The 27,855-nt window shown below is 44.5% G+C and overlaps 1 protein-coding gene across 1 annotated transcript; it reads left to right on the forward strand.

Moving 5' to 3' along the window:
* NOBOX (NOBOX oogenesis homeobox) lies at positions 1 to 27,855 on the forward strand. The gene is made up of 9 exons (XM_026679244.2): positions 1 to 52; positions 4,164 to 4,901; positions 6,800 to 6,906; positions 8,047 to 8,168; positions 10,193 to 10,314; positions 17,689 to 17,965; positions 20,191 to 20,522; positions 24,343 to 24,687; positions 27,665 to 27,855. The coding sequence occupies exons 1-9, from the start codon at positions 1 to 3 to the stop codon at positions 27,733 to 27,735; spliced, it is 2,166 nt and encodes a 721-aa protein (XP_026535029.2). The 3' UTR covers positions 27,736 to 27,855.

Consider the following 27,855-nt stretch of genomic DNA (forward strand, 5'->3'; position numbering starts at 1 on the left):
ATGGCGATGGACGGGCGCGCCGCGCAGGATCAGTTCCCTCAGCGAGATGCGGGTAACGCGGAGGGCCCCGGGGCCCCCTATGTCCCTCTCTCTCTCTCTCTCCCTCTCCCCAAAGGGCCCTTGAAACACCCCCTCCCTGCGCCCGTCCCGTTAGGAAAAGGAGACGCGACACGCTTTTACTTATAGAATAACAAAGAGTTGGAAGGAACCCTGGAGGTCATCTAGTACAACCCCTGCTTTGGCTAAGAAGAACGCTCCGTGCGCCCCACAGCAATAGCGTGGGAAAGGTCTCTGCTTTGCAACGGGAAGGCTCTTGGGAAAAGGGTGGGGTACAGTACCCCCCACGAAGAGCACACACACAGAGAGAGAGAGAGAGAGAGAGAAGCAAGGATCCGGGTGGGGTTGGCTTGCCTTGGGGTGGGGTGGGTTTTCCTGCCTTGTGGGAACCCCTCCCTGTGCCTTCCTTCGTGAAGAATGAAATTGCAAGCATAACCTGAAAGGACTCCCGGACCAAAATGCATCGTGGCTTGTTTGGGATTAAGCCCAGCCGCAGTTTAAGTGTGATGCGGGAAGCCTCAGTTCTGGGAAAAGGAGCCTTGGATATCCTAGGTTGCAAGAACCAAAGCTTTTCATTTCTTTTCAAGGGAATAAACCAGAACAGGGGATCCCAACCCTTGGGGGAGTGCGAGACAATATTCCAGGGGGTGCAAAAACTTGGGTTTAGAAGTTTCAAAATGATAGTGTATATGTATATAATGATAATGTGCAACAATGGGCATATAATTATTTTTTTAAAGGGGTGCAAGAATACATCAGAAGTGTTCTAGGGGAGGGAATTGTGGGGATTTTGAGATATAATCCCTGGATTGACTGAATTTTGTTATATTTGGGAGATTGAAAGTATGGTGGGGGAAAATGAGTAATTTTTAAAATATTAAATATAAGTGACTTAATAGGACAGGGGTCCCCAAACTTGGCAACTTTAACACTCCCAGAAGTCCACAAGTCTTAAAGTTGCCAAGTTTGAAGACCTCTGTAATAGGGGGTAATAAATATAGGGTGAAAAGAAATGTTATTTATGTTTAAATGAATGAATGGAAAAAAAAAATAAGAAAGGATTATAAAGAGAGAATGGTATTGTCGGAGTTGGAAGATTAGGATGATATATACTTATTTGTATTATCATTGTTAGCATTGCTTAAAAAGGGCGTTGACCCAGTCAATGCGCTGTCCACAAAATATGTATGCTGTGAAAGGAAAACTGGAAATATAACATGAATTAATAAAAGAAAAAGAAGAAGCATTCTAAGGGGTGCAAGTTATAGAAAAGGCTGAATAGCACTTAAAACTTATATATACTGCTTCACTGTGTTTTACGGTGCTTTTTAAGCGGTTTGCAGACTGCTAACAACCTGGGTTCTCATCCAGTTGGCTGGCCAGGAAAAAAAAATGTAGTCATTGTATCAAGCTTTCTGTGACTTGTGTTCCCTAAAGTTGCATTTTCTCAGTTTTTCCCCTTGAGTTGCTTCGGTCCTTCTGCAAATTTCCCTTCTTTCAAGGAAGCATAGGCCTCTGACATTTGGAGTCCTGCAAACCACGGTTTCAAGCTTAAGGGTGTCTCTCCAAGAATGTGCTGGTGGACAATGTGCATTTGACCCCGATTATTTTTTTTAAAAAAAATGTCAACAGGAGAGCTGCATCCAGGTAGCCCAAGCTCCCATTCCTGCTTTACAGGTGACACCTATAAGCAATAGCAATAGCCCTTAGACTTATATACTGCTTGATAGTGCTTTACAGCCCCTCTGTAAGAGGTTTTACAGAGCCAGCCTATTGCCCCCAACAATCTGGGTCCCATTTTTTACCCACCTTGGAAGGATGGAAGGCTGAGTCAACCTTGAGCTGGTCAGGATCCTGGCAGTGGGCAGAGTATCCTGCAATACTCACTGCAGCACCAGGAAGGAGAATGAGAAAGGGAAGGGAAGGGAAGGGAAGGGAAGGAAGGAAGGAAGGGAAGGAAGGAAGGAAGGAAGGAAGGAAGGAAGGGCAGTAGCAGAGTTATATACCGCTTCACAGTGCTTTACAGCCCTCTTTAAGCAGTTTATAGAGTCAGCCTATTGCCCCCAGCAATCTGGGACCTCATTTTTTACCTACCTTGGAAGGATGGAAGGCTGAGTCAACCCTGAGCCTCTCCATGTGGGCCTTGTACTTACCTGGCATCCAAAATGGGCCAAGTGGAGACTCCTGGGAGGGCAGGATGGGGTGGGCGGGGCCAGCCAGGGGTGGGATTTGCTGGTTCGCCGAACTATGCAGAATCTTAGCTAAACCCATACGAACCCATAGCAGGCCACCCATGATTTGCATCATCAAAGAAAAACTCTGAGAACTTCTAGGGTGTCAACTCACAAAATATTTCTATGGTCTTTTTAGAGGTGCCATCAGAAAGGGAGGTGGGAGCAGTGGACAGCTTGCATTCCATAAATGTTTTCAATGATAGTTTCTAGGTGACCGAAGTTTCTGCCGTGCAAAATTCTAACTGGAGAGCATGATTGAGGATTCTTGGCTATGGATGTGTCCCATTGGAGGATATGAATTATAATACACCCAGGGGTGGGGGGAAACCAAGGTGTCAGCCTTCAAGATCTTCTATTACTGCTTTGCATCTTTTGGCTGCCATAAGTAACGGGGGGGGAGGAGGGTATAATGTCTGGGAAGAGAGCTGGAGGTGTTACATTCTTGTGTTGTGTAAATGAGGAGTGGGGGAGTATAAATTCCTGTTTAAGTTTCTATTTCTCGCTTAGCTTTCTTTTCTCTGCACAGCTGCAAACCTTTATCAAATTATGCCAAGGTCAATGGACAGAGGCCTCATCACCACCTGAAGATGTCCACATGATCATATTCAGAACTTTTGATTGGAAGAATCTTTTGAACTATGGGGGGTGGGAACAATTCCATCACTTTGTATATCTGATTTGCGCGCCTTATTTCTCAGATTCAGAATTCTACTGATGTTACCACTTCATTTTCAGTAAAAGACATCTTTGCTCTAATCTAAAGAGTCTAAGTTTTCTTTCTTGAATTTTGAATGGAGCATCACCTGACACAAGGTCAAGGGGGACAATGAATGATGTGTCTCAGAGTCGGCTACACCCAGGCAGCGCCGGCATGTTTACTCCTAATAAATCTTCTTTAAATTTTGAAAATTCAGCTAGAGATCCGTGATTTAAATGGGGGTAACTACTGGAGCCCTGACATAGGGAGTAGCTGTCTTGACTCTCTTCCTCGTAACCAAACTATTTAAACTTTGCTGTCTCTTATTCCTCTGGAATGCAGCCCCTCCCTCCTGGGAATCCAGGTTTAATTTATTATGCTCAATGGTTAGGATGCAGCATTGCAGGTTAACTCTGCCCACAGCCAAGAGTTTGATCTTGACCAGCTCAAGGTTGACTCGGCCTTCCATCCTTCTGAGGTTGGTAATATGAGGACCCAGATTGCTGGGAGCAATATGCTGACATTGTAAACTTCCCAGAGAGTGCTGTAAACCACTATGGGACGGTATATAAGTCTAAGTGCTATTGCTATTCAATTTCTGTTCTGACTCTAAAGTTTGTTTGTTAGGTTTTTTTTTTAAAGATTATGCTTTTTGCAATTTCACCATTGAATATTTCACTCAGAGCTTGGATTTCTGAGAAGGAAATGGCTTGAATGTAAAGTGCACAAGTGATTTTGGCTGCATCTCAGGACAAATTGCAACATGCCTTGAATATAATCACTTGAGATTATTTTGACCTTTCACAGCAGGGAGGGAGACATGTGGTGGAAATCCATAAATCGCACTGCCCAGTCAAACTCCCAATCTCAGTCCATGCAACTGGGTTAATTCACTTGGCCTTCTGTCTTCTTCTGCTACCACTTTCCACTTTTAGAATTTTAAAATCGAAAACTTTTTTATTTATTTTATTTATTTATTTATTTATTTGATTTGCCAATTGTTTACAAGATAATAAGTATAAATGTATACATAGTTGTGAATACATGAAATGGTTACATATAAGAAAAATAAAAGAATAAGAGAAACAATAGGACAGGGACGGTAGGCACGTTGGTGCGGGTTTCGTTTTTCTGGTATTAATGATAACGTGGGCACCTTTCTTTGTTATTGTTAGTGTACAAGGCCGAATTTGAGGAGGCAGAAGAGAACAGAGCAAGAGAATCCCTTCTGTGCACAGAACAGTTGGTTCCAAATGAAAACCTGATGAATGAGGTTGGTGCTCAGAGCAGTCTTTGCTCCATGGATCATATTGTGATCCTTGGCGATCCATCTGGAAAGATCCTGACAAAAGAAGGGAACCCTGAAGTTTCCAAGGAGGAAGAGGAAGTTGATGGAGAATACTATCTAGACCCCAGGCCAGAATCTCATCTCACACAGCTGACATCTTTAGATGCTCACTCGCTTATTTTCTACCAACCCCACAACCCAACAGCCTGCTATGGTGACATGAACGTTGACCCTCCATTTTTTGAAAGTGAACCCAACCAAGAACTTGTCCTTCCTTCAAAATCAGAAGAGAAAGTAGACTTGGGCAGCTTGGACGTGACGAAAAAGGAGATCGCCAAAAAGAAAGCCAAGAGGGCCCTTGAAAGGGGAGGTGCTCCTTGTGTCGGGCTGGACAACGAACAAAATCCAGACATCAACCAGAATCTCAACTTGAGCCATCTCACACGCAGGTCGGCCAGAGGTGCGACAGCCAATAACGTGGGCCAGCCGTCTTTCAGGTTCTATTCGGTTCTGCTGTCCAAAGGCAACGTAGATGGAATTAAGAAACGAGGTTCCAGTTCGCTAAAAGTCTCCAAAGAATCCGCTCCACCTGCTCAAAAGAAAACACGAACTTTCTACAACGAAAGTAAGTTACGAGGCATTAATCATGACTGGTTTCAGAGGTGGGATTCAGCTGGTTCTGACCGGTTCTGGAGAACCGGTAGTGGAAATTTTGAGTAGTTCAGAGAACCGGCAAATCCAATCTCTGGCTGGCCCTGCCCCCATCTATTTTCTGCCTCCCATTGAGTCCCAGCTGATCGGCTGGGTCTTCTTTGGTTGCCCTGCACAGGAGAACGGAGCTGGAAAGCAGGTTAGTGGGGTGGGGAGGGAATGGGGATTTTGCAGTAGCCTTCCCCTGCCACGCCCACCAAGCCAAGCCACACTATGCCACGCCATACCCACCAAGCCATGCTCACAGAACCGGTAGTAAAAAAATTTGAATCCCACCACTGACTGAATTGTATAATTTGGTGATTTGGCAGGCAGGTCCTCGACTTACAACCGCAGTGGAGCCCCAAAATTTCTGTTGCCAAGGGAGACACTTGCTTTGCTGCATTTTGCTCTGTTTTATGACTTTTCTTGCCACCGTTATTAAATGAATCCCTGCCGTTGGTAAATTAGTAACAAAGCTGCAAAGTCAACCTGGCTTCCCCATCGACTCTTGCTTTGCCAGAAGGTCGCAAAAAGGGGATCACCCGTGACTCTAGGATGCAGCAACGGTTGTAAATACGAGTCAGTTGCCAAGCGTGTGAATTTTGATCACGTGACCATGCAATGGTCGTAAGTGTGGAAAACGGTCATAAGTCACTTTTATTCCCAGTGCTGTTTTAACTTTGGTCACTAAATGAACTGTTGTAAGTTGAGGGCGACCTTTAGTCTCCCATTTAACCAGAACATCTTGGAACAAAGCCACTGTCCCCGGTTTCCTGGGGCATTTTGTGGTTTCTTCTAATTTCCAGATGTGCACACGGAGTTTGGAGAGCAGATGAGAGCTTGGAATTGGAAGTAGTGTTTGTCTCCTCAATCCCATTAGCAACCCTGTCAAACTGCTTGAATTTATTTTGGTTGTAAAACTGATTCATTACCCAGATTCCTCTGCAAAATGATTTCTTCCCAGCCCAGCCTTGACCTTGTAGCTTGGAGAAACCAGCAATCACTCCGGGCCACCCAAATCTCCACCCAGGTGGCCAGTAAAATGGTTCTATTTAAAGAATCTGGAAAGTTCTCTTCTCTCAGGTCTTTAAAGTAGGCAGGTCAGGAAACAGGCCCCTCTAGCATTTTAGAAACGTTACTTTATTGTTTTAGGCAGGAGTCTCCAAACTTGGCAACTTTAAGACTTGTGGACTTCAACTCCCAGAATTCCTTAGGTGGTTTCTTTTTTTTCCCTCACACCTTCCTCTTTCCCAGGAGTTGTTTACTTTCACTTAATAATTCTTTTAATAAAAAGGACTCCCTCCGGATTTTACTCCATAAGTCGTTGCCAGCTACAAGGGCGGTGCTCACCTCCACACAAGGCCATTGTGTCAGCGCTGCGCGAAGACATTTCTGTGGTCATGAGGCCAACATGACCTCACAGAGCGCTGTTAACTTCCCACTGAAGTGGTACCTATTTATCTACTCACATTTTCATGCTTTCGAACTATGAGGTTGGCAGGAATTGAGGTGAGGATGGGAGCTCACCCTGCTCATGTGGCGTTTGGGTCTCAAACCTGAGCTGCTGGCTTTCCACTGACAAATCCAGCATCTTAACTCTTGCATTATTCCTTTATCAAGATTATCTTTCCAAGAGCTGCTCTCTTGCCAGCTTCAGCTATTCCTCATTGTGAGGTGCTTGAGCCATGGTGAAGTGTATGTGTGTGTGTGTATGTTAAAGTCAATGAATATTAACACACATCCTTTTGAAGCTCAAGGGTCATTCCCTAATGTTTCTCTTCCTGGTTGCTTTCTCACGTTATGTTGCTAATTGATTGACCTCATTTCCAGAACAACTACAGGAACTGGAGAAAACATTCCAAGATGACCATTATCCTGACAACGAAAAGCGCCGAGAAATTGCGGCTTCAGTTGGTGTGACACCCCAGCGCATTATGGTGAGTTGAGTCCCACTGAACAGCAGAAAGATAAAACATTGTCATCCAGAAATGTTGCATCCAATATTTCTGGATAACAATCCAGAGTTAATCATTAATTAACTTAATTCATTAATTAAGAGCCTCTGTGGTGCAGTGGTTAGAGTGCTGTACTGCAGGCCACTTCTGCTGACTATCGGCTGTTCAAATCCCACCAGGCTCAAGGTTGATTCAGCCTTCCATCCTTCTGAAGTTAGTAAAATGAGGGCCCAGATTGTTGGGGGCAATGTGCTGATTCTGTAAACTGCTTAGAGAGGGCTGTAAAAGCACTGTGAAGTGGTATTTAAGTCTAAGTGCTATTGCTATTCATGAAGCAAGGATCTTGTCTCACGTTCTTAGAGATACCCAAAGTTAGAGGAGGTAGTGCACAACTTAACAACGATTCATTTACGGACCGTTCAAAGTTGCAACGGCACGGAAAAAGTGCATTATGACCCTTTTGTTCCCCCACTTACAACCATTGAGGTTTCCCTACAGTCACGTCACAGGTGGTATTCAGCAGGTTCTGACCAGTTCTGGAGAACCGGTAGCAGAAATTTTGAGTAGTTGGGAGAACCGGCAAATCCCACCTCTGACTGGAGATTTTACAATATCTTTCCCCTGCCACGCCCACCAAGCCACACCCACAGAACCGGTAGTAAAAAAAATCTGAATCTCACCACTGAGTCACATGATCAAAATCCAGATGCTTGGCAACCAGGCTCATATTTATGACGGTTGTACTATCCCACGGTCGTCTGATCCCCTTTTGCAACCTTCTCCCAAGCAAAGTCAAATTGGGGAAGCCAGATTCACTTAACAGCCGTGTCATAAGTCACATTTTTCAGTGCCAGTGTAACTTTGAATGGTCACTAAATGAATTGTTGTAAGTTGAGGACCACCTGTGTCAGTCTGTGCTCCATTCAAAATCCAAGAAAGAAATACTCAAGACTCCATAGATTTGAGCAAAGTTTTTCTTTTACTGAAATTCAAAGTGGAAGCTGACAACCTGTTGACAACCTGTGCAAATTCCCAGCCAACATAGAAGGTTGGATTAAGGGATCCTCCTGTCTGTCCAAAAAGTTTCTTTGACTAAAGACTTTCCTTTTTTTCCCCCCTTAGGTCTGGTTCCAGAATCGCCGAGCAAAGTGGAGAAAAATGGAAAAACTGATGGTGAAAAACACTAAGAAATGCCCTCTCGCAGCCCCTGCATTGCCAGTAGATCCTCAGAGAATGGCACAAGGGTGAGGAGACCCTGCCTCTTTCTCTTCAGGACAGCTGTTGGCGCTTTCTTAGAAGACCTAAAGAGCTGAAGGGATCCTCCATGCTTTCTGAACTTGGTTTTTCTTTCTTTCTTGCAGACGTTTCCTTATCCAAACTAGGTAACATCACCAGTGCTAGTCCAGCATTAGTCACAAGTACTGATGATGTTACCTAGTTGGGTGATGAAACGTCTGCAGGAAAACAGCCAAGCTCGGAGAGCCCCAAGGACTCCTCATTTCAACCCTGAGCTTCAAATATTCTCATTTATTAATCCGAGAGCTGCCCAGCACTTCATTATTTTGATAAAGTGGTGAAGAAACCCTTTTGCTATCTTTAGTATCTTTATATTGGCAGTATCCCTTTTTATTGGCAATATCCTTATCCCACTGGCCCAATTCTGCTTTATTAATCACTGTGAGCATAACCTGTGCTGCAAAGCTGGAGTGCGAATCTCATAGTAACTAACTTGGGGGTTCTTGGTCAGGGGTGGGATTCAATTTTTTTTTACTACCGGTTCTGTGGGCGTGGCTTGGTGGGCTTGGTGTGGCTTGGTGGGCATGGCAGGGGAAGGATATTGCAAAATCTCCATTCCCTCCCAACTCCTGGGGGAAGATTACTGCAAAATCCCCTTTCCCTCCCCTAACCTGCTTTCCAGCTCCGTTCTCCTGTGCAGGGCAACCAAAGAAGACCTAGCTGATCAGCTGGGACTCAATGGGAGGCAGAGAATAGGTGGGGTTGGTGGGGCCAGTCAGAGGTGGGATTTGCTGGTTCTCTGAACTACTCAAAATTTCCTCTACCGATTCTCCAGAACTGGCTGAATACCACCTCTGTATCTATCCATCCATCCATCCATCCATCTATCATAACATTTTTTAAAAGTGCAGATTAATAACTAGAGGAAGGAGACTCGGGAGGTGGAGAATAGATGGGGGCGGGGCCAGTCAGAGTTAGTAATTGCCGGTTCTCCAAACTACTCAAAATTTCCGCTACCGTTCTCCAGAACTGGTCAGAACCAGCTGAATCCCACCTCTGTTCTTGGTGCTTGATAGTTTACTTGCAGACATTTCATTATCCAAACTAGGTAACGCCACCAGTGCTAGACAGCAGCACTGATAACGTTATGTAGTTGGGTTATGAAACGTTTGCAAGAAAGCCACCAAGCTCAGACTACCCCAAGGGTCCCTCATTTCAATCCTGAGCTACAAATATTGTTCTTTATTAGTCCTAGAGCTGCCCAGCAGTTCATTATTTTGAAGAAGCTCTTTTGCTGTCTTTATTGTCTTTATATTGCCTCCTTATCCCACTGCCCCAATTCTGCTTAAGTTTTATTAATCCCTTTGAGCATAATCCATGCTACAAATCTGGAGTGTAAATCTCACAGTAACTAACTCTGGGATTCTTGGTGCTTGGTAGTTTTCTTGCAGACCTTTCATTACCAAACTAGGTAACGTCATCAGTAACTAACTCTGGCTGATGGCATGTTTCTGAAACCTATAGTCTGTTCTGAGGTGGTTCTGTTAATATCACCAGGACAAACATTTTTAAATTGGATTTTAAAAGGAACCACAAGGGGGATTCATTTAAACCTTCCAGAATGACCAACTCACTTAATTCTGGTTTGGAACAAATCAAAGCATCCTCTTTTCATGACTCCATAATCCCCTTGCTGGGTGATCTGGGCAACTGAATGGAGCTGAGCGTTTACTGGCCAGATGCCCTTCCTGTCACCAATGTGGAGTTTTTTTTTCCTGGAGATATATTCTCTATCTGCCTCTACCTAGGATCGAACTCACAGCCTCCTCCTGGAGCGAGAGCTCCACCTCTAGGCATACTGCACCACTCATTTGGAACAAAAAAATGCTATAGTAAATTATCTTCTTATCCCTTGACAAGAAGAGAGACAATTCTGTTTTCCACAGCAGACAAGAAAGTCCAATGTATCAAGCAACAGAAAAAAATACTTATGCCGTTGCTTTCTAGTCATAATGTTTTCCTTTTCTTACAGCACAACTATGTTGGCTGTGACTCAGCTGTCCGACACTGCAAACAATCAACCTAACACAGTCACACTGGGTGCTGCAACTATGAACTATTCGGGATCATCCATCGCATTGTCGGGTTCCTCAGGTGAGATCTGTTACACCTTAACAGTGAGCCGGTCACATTCTTCTTTCTCCACAAAGCTGTTTATTTTCTCCTCTTTCTTCGTTGTAAAACCACTTCACGCACATATTGAAGTTGAAATTTACGTGGTATGAAATGTGTAGCATATTCATCATTTAAGACAAAGGTCTCCAGCTTCAAAACTTTTAAGACTTGTGTACTTCAACTCCCAGAATCCCCCCAGCTAGGATGGATGGCTGTCTGGCAGAGGAATTTTGGCTGTTGAAGCCCACAATTCTTAAAAGTTGTCCAAGTTTGGGGACTCTTGATTTAAGGTGAACCTACAGAACACCTTTGGCATGTCCATAAAAGAATTATCTATCCTCACATCAATTATTTTTTTTTGGAAATAGATCACTGGAGCATGGATTCAGTGGAAGAATAAATATAACAACTTGCTAAGTCCATGTCAGATCTGGTTTATTGTTGAAATTGCTCAGGTCTTCAACACTGTTCTTTAGATGAAAAGACTTATTACCAAAGGTAGTTGCCAATTATTCTAATCCTGTTTCAGTGGGAGACCTCCCTCCCTCTGGAGGTAGAAAATGTCTTCATCCATTGTAAAGATCAGGGGTCGCCAACCTTTTGGACCTCAGGGTCCCCCAAACTCATAATTTTAAATCCTGCAGACCAGAGACCCTGGGAAGATCCCCAAAAAAGTCTGCAGGAAAATTCCCCTCCCTGTTTTCCTACCGATCGATCATTCTTTATTTGGGATCACAGGATACCGTCTCCAGCTCCGTTCTCGGGGAAAGAAAAAGAGAGACTTTTGGCTTCATGCAAGGAAAGCAGCAGAAGCAGCAGAAGGCTTTCTTTCTCTCCCCCAAACTCTACCAGAAATGAGTCTTTGTGAGACTTGTCACGCCGGCACAGCTTCTTGGAGCAGGATGAGTTGCAGGGTCCCAAAGACTCATTTCTGGCAGAGTTTAGGAGAGAGGAAGAAAGACTTTTGCTGCTTTCCTTGCATGCAGCCAAAAGCAGAAGAAGAAAGAAGTGGAAAGAAGCATTGCTTTGGGGGTGATATTTCTCTGCGGACCACCAAAATTTTCTCACGGGCCACCAGTGGTTCCTGGCCCGCTGGTTGGCAACCACTGGTATAGATTAGGTGTTTCAACTTCTCCAAGTCAAGAGAAAATCAGGACTCTCAATTCTTGCAGCAATAATATACTGAGCCATGAGATGGCACCATAAGACAATGGTCTCTTCTTGCTTAAGGATGGCCAGGATTCCTGCCTCGCCTTTAATTTACAAGTAAATAAACGGAAAAAAGGCAGGCAGGTGGGCAACATTTTTTTCAGCAGGTTTTCCCTTGTGAGTCTCTCGAGTTTTCTTGCAAAATAGAAACGAGAGATAGGAAGTTGAAAACCATAGCTTACTTTGACTGTTCTGAAATGGGAGACATCCTGTTGTGGTCTGCTGGAACCTATGGAGACGGCAGCAGAATTGGACAGTGGGGAGGAACATGGGCCAGTCTGGGGAGGACTTGGATGAGGGTCCTGCATCCGATGCAGAGATGGGGCCAGGACCATCTGGGAGTTATGTGCTGACTCCAGAGCCTCCAGAATCTGACAGCAGCAAGGCAGAGGAACAAGGGGAGCCTGTTCCCAGTGTGCATGTGCACAGAGCTGCCAGAAGGCAAGAACAGTTGAGACAAAAGGGGCAACTCGGGATTAAGGCTGGGAAGTGATTGGCCCTCCATAAGGCATAAAGGAGGAGCAAAGGGACAGGAACCTTTACAGGAAGCAACTTTGTTTGCTCTATTCGGATTAAATCTTGAAGTTCTGTGTGGACTTTGTACTCCGTTTGACTTTTTACAGTTAATTTGGCACTTTAGTTCTTGGCAGCAACTCAAAGGAACTAAAGGTGGGTGCTTATCTCGAGAGACTGTTTGGGACTCATTATGGGCTGGGAATGAACATAATTCCCAGCCATTGAAATAAAAAGAGAGTTGTTTGGAATAAGCGTGTGCTTAATTATGGCCTCAGGAAGCATTGGTCAGAACACATCCTTGGTTTAGAACAGTGGTCGCCAACCAGTGGGCTGGGGACCACTGGTGGTCTGCGAGAAAATTTTAGTGCTCTGCAGAGAAATGTCGCCCCCAAAACAATGCTTCTTTCCACTTCTTTCTTCTTCTGCTTTTGGCTACACGCAAGGAAAGCAGCAAAAATCTTTCTTTCTCTATTCCAAACTCTGCCAGAAATGAGTCTTTGGGATCCTGCAAGGCATCCTGCTCCAAGAGGCTGCACTGGCATGTCAAGTCTCACAAAGACTCATTTCTGGTGGAGTTTGGGGGAGAGGAAGAAAGACTTCTGCTGCTTCTGCTGCTGCTTTCCTTGCATGAAGCCAGAAGTCTCTCTTTCTCTTTCCCTCTGAGAACGGAGCTGGAAATGATATCCTGCAATCCCAAATAAAGAATGATCGATCGGTAGGAAAACAGGGTGGGGAATTTTCCTGTAGACTTTTTTGGGGATTTTTCCAGAGTCTCTGGTCCGCAGGATTTAAAATGATGAGTTTGGTGGTCCCTGAGGTCCAAAAGGTTGGCGACCCCTGGTTTAGACCAGGGGTGTCAAACCTGATTTCATAGAGGGCCACATCAGAGTTGTGTTTGACCTCGAGGGTCCAGGGTGGGCATGGTCAGCTCGATGTCACTCATTTTGGGTGGGGGGCACCGGTGGTGGCTTGAGCACTCTGCCAGCGAAAACGGGCTCCCAAGCTCCATTTTCCACTGCGACAGCCTCCGGCAACCCTCTGCCTGTGAAAACTGAGCTCAGGAATGCCACATGCGGCCCTCCCAAGCTTCATTTTTGCTGGCAGAGACTCTGCGGGCCAGTCATTTGCTGTTTCCAGAGTGCCCCCCTCCAGGCCTTTAGTTTGACCCCCCCTGGTTTAGACAGATAGGAGAAGGCCCCCGACCAGTTAGTAAACCACAGACTTCCTGGACGCCATTTTGTGCTTGTTCCTGATGGACCAAAAGAGTTGGGAACACCTGTTGCAAAAAGAGAAATTCTCTTTGAGAATTTCAACTTGAGAAGGTCTCAAGTTGGGCAATGCAATTTGCATTTGACCACTAAAAAAAAGAACCAGGTGGGAGCTGTTAGTCATCAACCATTCTTTCTTCTCATTATAGACTCGGCTTATATTAAAAAAAAGCAATGTATGCTGCCACTCACCTCTTTTTTTTAAGTAGTTTCCTTGCCTGAAAGGGGGAAAAATAGATTAAGAAACAAAAGGAAGAGGTTCCAAAAAAGCCCAAAGAAACCCTACTTATCTAAGGAGGCTTTAGCTTGTTATGGTAAACTCATGTTATAGTCCATTCTTCATCCCATCTTGATCATCATGTCCTTTTAATGACCCCATAATCCCTTGCGGGGTGGAGTCTGGGCAGTTGAATGGAGCTGAGTGTTTACTGGCTGGATGCCCTTCTTATCACCAATGCGGAGTTTTGTTCAGGAGTTATATTCTCATTGTGCCCAGAGAGAGAAATACCTGCCTCTACCTAGGATCGAACTCACAGCCTCCTGATTGCGAGGCAAGAGCTCCACCACTTGATCATCAGATTAAAATTAACCATCCCTGCAAATGCACTCAAAGATGAGACCTCGCTGTCCATTATGCAAGATTCAAAGTGATAATTTAAAAAAGAAAAAGAAAACTCCTTTGAGTTGCAGTTCAGGCCTGGAGACCAGGGCTCTAATGTCACAGAAGAAAGAAATGAAACCATTGCAGGAAAAATGCCAGCCTCAGAAAAACACCAAGAACCCGTATTTGGAAAACACCATGAACTGGTGTTCTTTAAACCCACCAATGCACGGAGACAAAGGCTTGTCCGCCCTAAAAATCATGCACCAAAACGTATGAAGAGTAATGTAATTGTATGCAGTCCAGTGCAGTGAACAGTGTTCAGAAATCTAGACTGGAGAAACCAAGAAGCCTTTGCGGGATTTGGGTTTGGCTAGTCTGGAGAAAAGAAGGATCAGGGGTCTTCAAAACTTGACAGCTTTTAGACTTGTGGACTTCAACTTTCTCCTCCAGTCATGTTAGCTCAGGAATTCTGGGAGTTCACAAGTCTTTAACTTGCCAAGTTTGAAAACCTTTGGATTAGGGGATGACCTGATAGCAGTATTCCAATATTTGAGGGGCTGCCACAAAGAAGAGGGGGTCAAATTATTCTCCACAGCACCAGAGGACAAGATAAGAAACCACGGATGGAAACTAACTAAGGAGAGAAGCAACCTGGAATTAAGGATAAGCTCCCTAACAGGGAGGACAATTAACCAGTGGAACAGCTTTGCCTTCAGAAGTTGTGGTGGCTCCATCACTGGAGGCTTTTAAGAAGAGATTGGACAGCCACTTGTCTGAAATGTCTCCTGCCAGAGCAGGGGGCTGGACTAGAAGACCTTCAAGGTTCCTTCCAGCTCTATTCTACTCTAAGAGGATGGCCCAGGACAGAAGAAGCAACACCACAGGACTAGAATCAGGCATTATATGTTCCCTTAAAAGAAAAAGGACCATAATGTTTACATTTTTGGACAGGGAAGCAGTGAAATGTTTCAAACCAAAAAAAGAAAAGAAGTCCAGTTGCTATGACTTAGTAAAACCACACCTAGAATATTGAATCCAGTTTTGGTCACCACACGATAAAAAAAAATGTCAATGCTCTAGAAAGAGTGCAGAGAAGAGCAACCAGGATGATTAGGGAGCCGGAGACTATAACATACGATGAACGATTGCAGGAAATGGGCTTGGCTAGTCCAGTGAAGAGAAGGACCAGTGGAGACATGATAGCGGTCTTCCAATATTTGAGGGGCTGCCACAGAGAGGAGGGGGTCAAGCTATTCTCCAAAGCACCTGAAGGCCAGACAAGGAATAATGGTTGATAACTGGTCAAGGAGAGATTCAACCTGGAAATAAGGAGAAATTTTCTGACAGTGAGAACAATCAACCCATGGAACAGAAGTTGCCTTTGGAAGTTGTAGGAGCTTCATCACTGGAGGCTTTCAAGAAGAGACTGGCCTGCCATCAGTCAGAAATGGCGTAGGGTCTCCTACTTTGGGGGAGGGGTTGGACTAGATGACCTACAAGGTCCCTTCCAACTGTTAATCTGACTCAAGTCCAACTCCTTAAAAGCATTTACTTTTTTCCTCCAGTGCTGGGATAAGATGAGGCATCAACACATCAGAAGTTTGACTTGGCATCAGTTTGGTTTTTTTTGCTCCATTTTTAAATTGTTGGGTTGTTAGAGTTTTAATATGGTTTATATATTTGTTTTAATTTTTGATTAGAGCTGCCCAGGATTTGTTATGAGTGTCTGTATAAATCTTTTAAATAAAATAAATATGATGATTTCTAGTCATCGTCAATGGATTTTTGCGGGCACCAGGACTGAAATGACAAGTCTTTAGGGATTTGTTTGTAGATAAAAAATATGGGAAAAAGAAAAAGTCATTTCCTGTAATTTAAGAAGTAATAAGCTACTGAGATTGTTTATATTTGTGATGAAATTAGGAAATGTGTGTGTGTGTGTGCTTTTCTTTCCATTTCTCTTACTTTTTTTTCCGGCCACTTCCAATCTTTCATTTATTCTTTTATCTCTTTCAGTTTATATTAGTTTTTGATGTTGTAATGACAATCTTTAATAAAATCACTATTTAAAGAAAAGATACAGAGCATCTCAAAACTTTCTTCTAGGGCTGGAGTTTCTCCAAATATGCCTTTGCCTTCAGCTGAAGATAAGGCATGACTTTTTTGGATTAATCTACGTTTTGTCCCTTAGCTGAATTTATTTAATCGTACTTATTTGAGGACAGTGTTTTAAGTTTACAGGGGATAAAAGTCAATGTGAAAATATAGTATATCACTAAAAAGGGAACAATGTATAGCCTTTAAATATGCAAAAATTCCTTTCATTCTTTTTTTAAATAATGTTTATTGAAAGTTTCAAACAAAAAAGAATATATTTTAAAAAAAGAGAAACGTTCTCACATTTTTGCAACGTTTTCATAGTAGTGTACATTTCTATTAGTGTCAATTAAAGTCATTTGTTACAAGTGAACCTATAACTTATTTCTTAAATCCTTACTTTTTGTTATGTTATTATTACAATTATAATACAATATTTAATTATATTACTTTACATACACACGTAGTCATATATACATTTATCCTTATTTACATTTTCCCTTGTTGTTTGTTTAATCAGTTTCACTAGACATCTTTACTTCCTTTTTATACAACCATTTGTACCATATATTCCAAATTGTAAAAAATTCTTAAAGAGCCGGCCTTTCTTTCCAAAGGCTGCAAAGGGAAATGGGTCTTAAGAAGTGTGAAATATAAATAATACAAAGAAGGAAAGGAGAGGAGGAAGGGAAGGGGAGAAGAAGGAGGAAGGGAAGGGAAGGAAAGGAGTGGAGGAGGAAAGGAGGAAGGGGAGAAGAAGGAGAAAGGGAAGGGAAGGAAAAGAAAATAAAGGGGAGGAGGAGGAAGGAATAGGAGAGGAGAGGAGGAGGAAGGGAAGGGAAGGAGAGAAGGAATGGAAAAGAAAGTAAAGGAGTGGAGGAGGAAAGGAGGAAGGAAAGGAGAAGGAGAAAGGAAAAGAAAGGAGAAGAAAAAGAGAAGGAAAGAAAGAAAAAAGAATGAAAGAGACGGAGGGAGGGAGGGAGGGAGGGAGGGAGGGAGGAAGGAAGGAAGGAAGGAAGGAAGGAAAGGAAGGAAGGAAGGAAGGAAGGAAGGAAGGAAGGAAGGAAGGAAGGAAGGAAGGAAGGAAGGAAGGAAGGGGAAAAAAAACCAGAGCTCCTTTCAAATCCTCCAGAGTCCCCAACCTTGAAGAGTACAATTATTTAGTGTCCAAAACAAAATAAAAGACTACTTTGTGAAAGGGATACGTGAGGTAGCTAAGAATAGGAGGAAGAAACATAACAAGGTAGAAAAAAAAAGATCAATAGAAATAAATAAATAAATTGATGAGGTCTATTTCCAATGGAGGCTATAATGCCCCCATCAAAAGAGATTGGGAAGGGGTCATGGAGGTGCAACTGAAAAGCCAGCCAAAGGCCCACTTGTCTTGGGCCATTCTTGATCTTGAAAGCTTCTTGTTGAAAGCTTGAGAGCTTCTGTTGACCCCCTGAGTCCTCTGTTGACTTCTGACACTTGGGCCGCTTCGTATTTTCCTCGATCCTTCAGAAACAAGTTTTCCGTAACCGGACTGTTTTGCATCTGGGGAGCTGCCGTGCGAGATATCTTTCTGTATTCCTTCCAACCTGCCAACAATTGCTGGGAACTCTCGGTCTTTCCGTTTGTCTTTCATCTCCCTCCCTTCTTTTTTTTCCCCCTTCGCAGTCGCCTCGGTTCCCAGCAAGACGAGCTGTGGTGGCTCCATCCAGACCAAGGCCCCCACCTCCCAGAGTTCCTTGGGATCCCTCCGGAAGGAGCTGTTCCCTGCGATCCCAAGCCCTCCGCCCATTCGCCGGACCAACCTTCCCTTCAACCTGCTCCTTAACACCAATCCCTACATCATCCCGTTGATGCTGGAGGATAGCCTGGCCAGCGAATGCAGCCCTTCCAGCCAGGAGAGCAGCTCCAGCGACGCCCACACCTACAGCGTCCAGGGTCAAAGGTAAGTAAGCGGCCCAGAAGCAGGGGGGGGGGAAGGACGGAAGGTTACCTGGCCACTGGGTCCCCAGGGAGCAACAATGATCCATCCCCTGGAAAGAAAAATTACATCCCATTGCTTCCAGCTCTCGTCTGTGGGATTCCAGACCCAAATGGGTCACAGGCAGGGGTGAGAGGCTACCGGTTCGTATCGGTTTGATCGAACCGGATGTTAATTTCACATCTCGTTCGCCGAACCGGTAGTTGCGATGACTGGCTGGCCATGCCCACCACGCCCCTCCCAGGAGGCTCCATTTTGGATCCCAGATAACTCCAGGGTCCATGCGGAGGCTCGGGGAGGGCGAAATAGGGGCCTCCCAGAGGCTCCGGAAGGCTGGAAAGAGTCCCGTTTGTGGCCTCCAGAGAGCCTACGGGGCGGGGGGAAATGGGCCTCCCGGAGGCTCCAGAAGGCCGGAAATGGGCCTGTTTTCAGCCTTCTGGAACTTATAGGAGTCCCATTTCTGGCGTTTCGGAGCTTCCAGGAGGCCCATTTCCAGCCTCCAGAGAGCCTCCGGGACGGTGGGAAATGGGCCTTCCAGAGGCTCAAGGAAAGCCTCTGGAGCCTAGGGAGGGGCAAAATGGGCCTCCTGGAGGATCCGGAAGTTTCCGGCCTTTCGGAGCTTCCGGGAGGCCCATTTTCAGCCTCTGGAGTCCGGGGAGGGCAAAAATGACCCCCCCACACTGTGGTACAGGATGCCGACTACGCCACGCCCACCATGGCCACACCCACCCAGCAACTGGGTAGAGAACCAGTTGCTAAATTATTTGAAGCCCACCCCTGGTCACAGGACTTTTCTCATCTAAAAGGTGCATCAGGCAGTCTGCAGTACAGATAGTTCTCAACTTATGACCCCTGCAAAAAGGGGTTATAAAATCAAATGTGGTCACATGGTACCCCATTTAACAAGCAGCCTGATGAAGTGAACTTTGCCCCATTGGATGTCCTTTCTGGCCACAGTTGTTAAGCGAATCATTGCAGTTGTTAAGTTAGTCATGCAGTTATTAAGCGAATCTGGCTTCCCCGTTGACTTGGCCCATCCGAAAGTCCCAAAATGGTCACATGAGCTCAGGACACGGCGAACGTCGTAAAGGCATGACAGTTGCTCTGCGTCCGAATTTTGATCACGTGACCCTGGGGATGGTCATATAAGTGTGACAAAAGCAAAGTCAATGGGGAAGCCAGATTCACTTAACAACAGTGGCAAGAAAGGTCGTAAAATGGAACAAAGCTCACTGAATGAATGTCTCAGTCAACAACATAAATTTGGGGCTCCTACGTCACTCTTTTTCAGTCTGTTGTAGCTTTGAACAGTCGCTCAACCAATGGTTGTAAGTTGAGAACTTACCTGCATAAGAGAGTTTCTTTGGAATAACCTCAGTAGTGTTATATGATGATACAAGGCCGGAGGGTCAAACTAGATTTCATTGAGGGCCATATCAGGATTGTGTTTGACCTGAGGGGGCTAGGGTGGGTTTGGCCAGCTCAATCTGTGGTGGCCAAATGCTAAGGCAGGACTTCCTTCCTTCCTTTTCTTCTTTTTCCTTCCCTCTTCTCCTTTCTTCTTCCTTCCCAACTTTCCTTCTTTTACCTTCTTTGCTCCCTTCCCCTCTTCCCTTCTTCTTCTGTCTTTCCTCTTTCCCTTTCTTCTTTCCTTACTTCCTTTTCTTCTTTTTCTCTCCTTCTTCATTCTCCTTCCTTCCTTCCTTCCCTTCTTTCCCTATTTTTCCTTTCTTGCTCCCTTCCCCCTTCCCTTCTTTTTCTTCATCTTTCATCTTTCCTCTTTCCCTTTTCTTCTTTTTCCTTCCTTCTTCGTTCTTCCTTCCTTCCTTCTCCTTTCCTTATTTTTCCTTCCTTGCTCCCTTCCCCTCTTCCCTTCTTCTTCTGTCTTTCCTCTTTCCCTTTCTCCTTTCCTGTCCATTCTTGCAGGTTCAAATGCAAAAGGGGAAACATTTCTCCTTTTATTTTTAGTTTGTTTTGCTAGCCCTCTGCCTGTGAAAACGGAGCCTATGGGGCTGCACACGACCCCTCCAGACCCCATTTTCGCTGGCAGAGGCACCACGGTCCAGTCCTTTGCTGTTTCCAGGGTGGCTCTGCGGGCCTTTTAAGTTTGACACCCCGGATATAAGGACTCGTCAGTAGTCCTGCTTCTAAACAACAACCGGTGAATTTCTTTCTTTCTTGTACCTGAGCACCAGTTCACCTGTGGACTGCAATTACCCTGAACAACTGGAGTCTACAATCAACCTTGAAGCCCCCTGTTTCTACCCAAACAGCCATCTTGGTATGCATCAGCACGACCAGTATCCCCAACATGAGATGTCTCACTTCCCAATCCATCTTTCTGGCAACGCCTTGCCTAGTGTCCGACTCACAACAGCGACACCCAGTAAGTCCACCACATTTTTCTCGCTCCCTGGCAGCAATGGACTTGTGACCTATGGAGCAGCTGAGTGTTCTCAAGGTTTCCTACAGAATCATGTAGGAACTCACCTCCTACTACAGCCGTCAGCGGGGAGCTCAGGTGAGTACAGCACTTCCTAACAGAAGGTCTATCCCAGTGGTGGCTAACCTTTTTGGGCTCCTGTGCCAAAAATTGCACGCATACTTGCGTGCCAGCACCCGGAAGGCAATGCACGTGGCCCCTCCACGGCCCCGCGTATGCACGCGCGATCCCCCCACACCACCCCCTTACCTGCACTGCGCATGTGCATGCCTCCCAGCTGATTTTTGGCCCGTTTGAGGTCTTTTTCGGCCTCGAGGGAAGCCTCTGCAGCCTTTGCAGGCCGAAAAAAGGCCTCATTTCATCACTTCCAGTATTTCCGGAAATACAGGAAGTGACAAAACGGGCCTGTTTTTCGGCCTACAAAGGTTGCAGAGGCATCCCTCAAGCCTCGAGGAGGCCAAAAAAGGCCTCAAATGGTCCAAAAATCATCTGGGAGGCGTGTGCATACGCAGTGAGGTAAGTTTGGCTTGCATACCCACACAAATGACTCTGAGTACCACCTGTGGCATGCGTGCCACAGGTTCACCATCACGGGTCTATCCGTTATCAGGATTTCTTTCTCAAGGGTTGGGAAAAGGCAAACACCCTTCGTTGGTGTTACGGACACCCCTCAAGCTAACAGCCGCAAGTGAGCTCAAAATTTATGTTGCTGAGTGAAACATTGGTTGTGTTTTGCCCTGTTTTACGATTGTTCTTGCCACGGTTGTTAAGTGAATCTCTGCAGTTGTTAAGTTAGTAACACGGCGGTTAAGTGAATCTGGATTTCCTCATTGGCTTTGCTTGTCAGAAGGTCACACATGACCCCAGGACACTACAGCCATCATAAATGTGAACCAGTTACTAAGCATCTTGACAGAGTATATTCATAGTGGAATAGAGCTTAGTAACCAGGTCAGCCAATGAGAGCTGAATTGGGGGCTGAAACTTAAGAGAGAGAATCAGGGCATGGTTTTTCTCTGTGCTCAGCTCTAAAGTGAACTAGCTTGCTTGCTTGCTTGCTGAACAAAAGTGAAACTGAGCTCTGCTCTGAACTGGAGCTGTAACATGTCTGCTTCTGTGTCATGCCCCTGTTAGAATCTGACTCTGAGGGAGAGGAGGAACAGCTGACAGGGAGTGAGAGTGTGGCTCCAGAGGTTGTGGAGGAAACTGGGGAAGGAAACAGGCCGGCTGGGCATTCCGGAAGAAGACCTCAAGTTCATCCCCTCTTCATCCTAGGGCATGCAGGGGGAATGGCGGATAAGTGGAGAAATATGAGTGGCGTCGGTCTATGGGCGACGGAAGGGGCCCTGTTTTTCTATTTACAGTATAATTTATATGCATTTTGAGTTTGAACAGCATTTCTTCCTTTTCGCAACTGTTTGTGGGGGGAGTTGTTTTCTCCAGTCAATGATAATTGGACCTTTGAAGCCAAGTTGAAGGAATTAAAAGGACTTCACCTGCTTTTGTGACTTTGTTCCTTTTGTATCCCACCTTGGGTCATCACATTTTGTTTGTGTTTGCTTGTTACCTTTCCATGTTGGAAGAAACTAATGGTATTGTACATTTACTTATTTTATATAAAAAAATGAAGTTTAATGAATCCTGCTGAATCAGTCATCTGTGTGTTTTCTGGACTTGAATTTATGCTGCAAACACTTTTAACACATCTGAATTTTGATCACGTGATCATGGGGATGCTGCAACCCTTGTAAGTGTGAAAAATGGTCATAAGTCACTTTTTCCAGGGCTGTTGTAACTGAATGGTCAGTAAATGAACAGTTGTAAGTTGAGGACTACCTGTGTTGTCTTCCAGAAAGATACTGTGGAGAATCCCATAATTAGGGCCTTCAGCAACATGCAGCCAGTCCTGGCTGACCTGTCATGCCCCTGGTGGAGACTGACTCCGAGGGAGAGGAGGAACAGCCGACAGGGAGTGGAAGTGTGGCTCCGGAGGTTGTGGAGGAGGCTGGGGAAGGGCAGAGTCTGGCTGGGCAGTCAGAGGAGGACCCAGGCCCATCCCCTCTCCATCTGAGGGCACACAGGGAGGAGAGGATAAGGGAGAGATGTGGTCTACTCAGGAGGAGAGGGCCTTGATACTCTTCATGGGCTGCAGCTGTGACAACTGGATAAGAGGATGGACCTGCGTACTGGCGAGTGCTGGAAACAAAGCGTGGAAATATCTCTAGTTTATTGTTCCTCTCTGAGTTTGGCGTCCTTCCCAGTGTGTGTTCTGTTATCTCTGGATGTCCTCCAGCCCTTATCTTGCTTGGTTTGTTTGTTTTTTTACTCTTTATAATTTAAACAGCATTTCCTCCTTCTTGTAACTGTTTGTGTGGGAGTTTTTTTGTCTCCAGTCAAGGATATTTGGAGCTTGGAAGCAAAGTGAAGAAATAAAAGGGGAAATAAAACCTGTTTTTTGTGACGGTGTTTATTTTGTATCCCACCCTGGGTCAGCACATGACCATAACAAGAGGTTTTGATCTGTGGAGATTGTCAATCATCCACGTGGTTGTCCCCAAGGTACTTTTTTTCCCCCAAAAGGCAATTAGACTTTCTTGTGAGTTCCACACACCGCCTTTGAAAACATTTTGCTGCTCATTTGCTCAAAACTGGAAACAGGACACTATCCCCTCCGAGACAGCAATAATAAAAAAGACCCTCGAATGTGCTAAAATAGACAGGTTAACAATGATATTAAAAAATAAAGAAGAGATAGAGTACTGTAAGATACGGAATGTTTGGTACGAGTGGTTAGAAAGAAGACGCAAAGGCATCCATCGACAGCAAAACTGAGAAAGTGTTAATTAATGATGTATATATATGTATATACATACATACATACATAGATATATAGATATATTAATAATTTTATAAGTTAGATCGAAAAATAAGAATATAAGTGAATAAGAATGGAGAAGTAATTTATCTAGTTTTAGACTTTATTAATTAGTGTGAACACCGTTACGGAATCGTAGTGTCTTTTTTTAAAATGTTGAAATGTTGAATAAATAAATTTAATAATAATAAAAAAGAAAACGTTTCACTTCTCATCCAAGAAGCTTCTTCAGTTCTGAAGAACTGAAGAACAAGAGGTCCAGGCTTGGTTCATAAAGTTGGGAGGTCAGGAAGAGAACAACAAATCACTTCTGTATTGTTTGCACAAGATAACTTACAAGAAGCCCAAACTTCAGGGAAGCTTTTATCCGTACCTCCTGAGGGCCACCTGACTTAGTTGATCTAAGCAGGTCAGTTCTGACCTCTGCAACCTTTGGACAAGCAGAGTCAATAATAGGGAAGCCAGATTCACTTACCAACTGACTTAACAGCGGTAGTGATTCACTTAGCAAGAACAGTCGTAAAATGGGGCAAAACCAGAGGTGGTATTCAGCCGGTTCTGACCAGTTCTGGAGAACCAGTAGTGGAAATTTTGAGTAGTTCGGAGAACCGGCAAATCCCACCTCTGACTGGCCGCATCCCCATCTATTCTCTGCCTCCCATTGAGTCCCAGCTGATCGGCTGGGTTTCCTTTGGTTGCCCTGCACAGGAGAACGGAGCTGGAAAGCAGGTTAGTGGGGTGGGGTGGGGAGGGAATGGGGATTTTGCAGTATATCCTTCCCCTTCCATGCCCACCAAGCCACGCCACGTACACAGAACCGGTAGTAAAAAAAAAAATTGAATCCCACCACTGGGCAAAACCCACTTAAATGTCTCACTTAGCGGTGGAAATATTGGGCTCTGCTGGTCGTAAGTCAAGGACTACCTTTACCATTAGTTAGAATTGTTTCTGGGCTAGGGGGATGTTTTTGGTGCCTTCCCGCTGGGTTGCAGATTAACGAGTGGTGGTTCTTCCTTTCTTCAGGCTACCTCCCTGCTTTTCAGGCTTTCCCGTGGAATGAGTTTTCCATGCAAGGACCATCCTTCACCCACTCCTTCTCCTCCCCAATACCATTTTCCAGCTTGGCGACAATCGCGGGGGGCTCTGCCCAGCAGGCACCCTTTGCCCTGAACCAGTCCCTGCCTGCCAGCTCCTGCTTCCTCCAGCTGCCAAAGGGCCCCGGGCCTGGTGCCACCTTGCTGTTTACCACCAAGCCAGTGGTGCCAATGAATCTGGAACCCCTGTCTCAGCCACTGCCCAGGACGCTGGCAGAAGAGGACTCGGATGCTGACAATGGTCCTCAGGAGATGGAGAGTGAGTCGCTGCCAGGTGAGTGCGTCTGATCCAAAATAAAGACAGTCAGGATTTGGGTTTCCAGGAAAGAAGCCTTAAGAAAGAGCAGAGCATTTGGGAGGAAACCAAAGCTGCTTCTCTGGCAGAACATAGAATAATAAGAGTTGGAAAGGACCTTCTTCTAGGCTTGAGCAGGAGGCCTCATACCAATTCAGACAATTGACTGTCCAGTCTCTTCTTAAAAGCCTCCAGTGATGCAGCACCCACAACTTCTGAAGGTCACCTGTTCCGTTGGTTGATTGCTCTCATTATTAGGAATTTTCTCCTTCCTTCTAGGTTGCTTCTCTCCTTGGTTAGTTTCCTTTCCTTGTTTCTGCTTTTTGATCCTTTGGAAAATGGTTTGACACCTTCCACCCATCTTAGTAGCAGCCCCTCAAATATCGGAAGACTGCTATCATGTCACCCCTAGTCCTTCTTTTCATTAGACTAGACAGACCCAATTCCAGCAACCTATCTTTATATGTTTATCTATCATCTATCTATCTAATCTCTCTCTCTCTGTGTGTGTGTGTCTCTCGCCCTCCCTCCCCTCCCTCCCCCCATGTGTGTGTGTGTGTGTGTGTGTGTGTGTATATATATACATGCGTGTATGTATATAGATGTATAGATGTATAGATGTAGATGTATATATGTATATATATTTGTTTCAGACTTAAGTTTTCGTGGTACCTGAAGATGATGAATGAGATTCAGCTTTGTTCTAGATATTTTCCCACATCATTATAGTTGTGCTTTTAAAGTTGTAGCAATATATATATACATACATACATACATACATACATACATACATACATACATATATATATATATAACACAATACAGACGAACACAATACAGAAGCCTGATGATGGCAGATGAGATTCTGCCGAGTATTTTCTACAACATTTTAAAGCACAACTATAATGACGTTGGAAAATACCCGAACAAAGCTGAATATATATATATATACATACATATATATACCGTATTTCTATATAATAAGGCCGGGTCTTATTTTATATATTTTTTTGAGCCCTGAAAACGGCTAGGCCGTCTTTTGGGGTGACTTAATTCCCCCTTGCATCTTAGGGCGGGGGCGACGGCTTGGATGTTGACCTCAAAGTTGGTGGGGCACTTCATATCGGGTCAACGCAGGCAAGCAAGCACCATATCCGTGAAAACTTAAGAAAACATATATATATATATATATATATATATATATATATATATATATATATATATATATATATATAAAAGTGTATGTGTGTGTGTGTGTGTATATATATATATATATATATATATATATATATATATATATATATATATATATATATATATAAAAGTATATATAAAAAAGTCTGACTCACAGACAACACAATAGGGAGGCTTTGATGATGGCAGATGAGATTCATTTTTAAAACGTTGCTAAAACTTTAAAAGGCAAAGGGACAGGGGAAAATACCGAACAAAGCTGAGATACCATACATACATACATACATACATACATACATACATACATACACACACACACACACACACATACATGCACCGAGGAGCCCATATAATAAGGCCGGGTCTTATTTTTTTGAGCCCTGAAAAACGGCCGCAGCGTCTTTTTGGGGTGACGCCCCCCTTGCATCAAGGGAGAAGGAAGCAACTTGGATGTTGCAGAAGGTTGGTGGGGCACTTAGTGCCCCACCAACGCAGGCAGCACCACATCCGGGTGTGCAAAAAAGTACTTCCTAACAGCAAGCCCCCCACCGCTATTCCCCTCCATTTCACATGTTTAATATAGGCCTTAATTTGGGGGAGGGGCTTAATTTGATTTTATGCCAATAAAACATGCTGGGCCTTCCTATTGGTGGAGGCCATATTGTTGGAGAAACACACATATATATATGTCATCCATCTATCTATGAAATACCACGCATGCTTCATCACAAAATCTCCAGAACCGTAAAGCCCACAAACTTGAAATTTGGCACTTATCTTCCTCTTGGCTTCTAGGTGCTCATTAAGAAAGGATGTTTCAAAATGACCATCAGAGCATTAGTATTTCGTACATTATTATTAAAACGCTCTGATACTAAGGAGTTCTACTCCCCACCTGAAAAATAATCTGTTCCAAATGCAAAACACAAGCAGAGGAGTTTCAGTTTCAGTTTCACAGCTTTAGTACAGAACAGTTGAGCGAAGCCACGCCTAGGGTCCTTGCTGTCTCCTTTTTTTTCACACAGCAAATACTGCTTCAGTTTCCAAACAGCCCTCAATTCTCTCTCACACTGACAGGATGCCAGTCAGATGAATACTGATGGATGCTGGTAGGCAGAGGCAGAATTTTTTCCCCCTTATTTTCCTCTGCAAAAACTAAGCCCGACCACATCGTTTTGTAGCGAATTACGGGTATAGAGCTAGTAATGTAACGTTCATAACATAAGCAAAGACTTCCTTTGGTGGCCATGCCTACTCCATCATCTTGCTATTTTGGTCCCTTGGTTGGTCTTTCAGGGCTCCACCCCACAATGATCCCAAACCACCATTTCGATTGCCTGCCCATTGCCTGGGGCTGGTTCCTTTATTGCAAAGTTGGGGAGCGAGGGCCCTATTATGACTTGTGGACTTCAACTCCCATAATTCCTGAGCCAGCCATGCTAACTAGGAGCCATGCTGTCTCAGGAATTCTGGGAGTTGAAGTCCACAAGTCATAAAAGGGCCATCATTCTTCACCCCTGCTTTACTGCAATAGAAGATGGAGAACGAGAGAGCACGGGGCACGTGTTCTGCAATGATGAACCCAAGGAGGACACCCCATAAGAGGGCTTTGTGGACAACCCAAGCATCAGATTAGCTCCTAAATGACCTTTTGTGTTTGGCGCGCTGACAGTTTGATTGCATGTTGCTTTTGACTCTCTTCCCTCAACCCAGACAATGCCTTCACAAGACTGACCTGACTCACTGATCCTTATCTTTTCAGATTTCTCCGAAGGCAGCAAGATAGGACTCAACTTTTCTCCTTGTCAGGCGAGAGATGAGAAAACAGCCTGATTCCCGTTAAGCCGTTCTTGGCAAGATCAACAGAAACACGATATGCTTTGAATGTAAGCGTCTTGGAAAACCGAAAAGAAGGAAAAAATACTAGTATTGTCACTACAGGACGTGTTCTTA

This window comes from Notechis scutatus, chromosome 6 (assembly GCF_049901735.1).
Source record: "Notechis scutatus isolate UNSWTSFEM ecotype Mainland chromosome 6, rNotScu1.2, whole genome shotgun sequence".
NCBI classification, from domain to species: Eukaryota; Metazoa; Chordata; class Lepidosauria; order Squamata; family Elapidae; genus Notechis; species Notechis scutatus.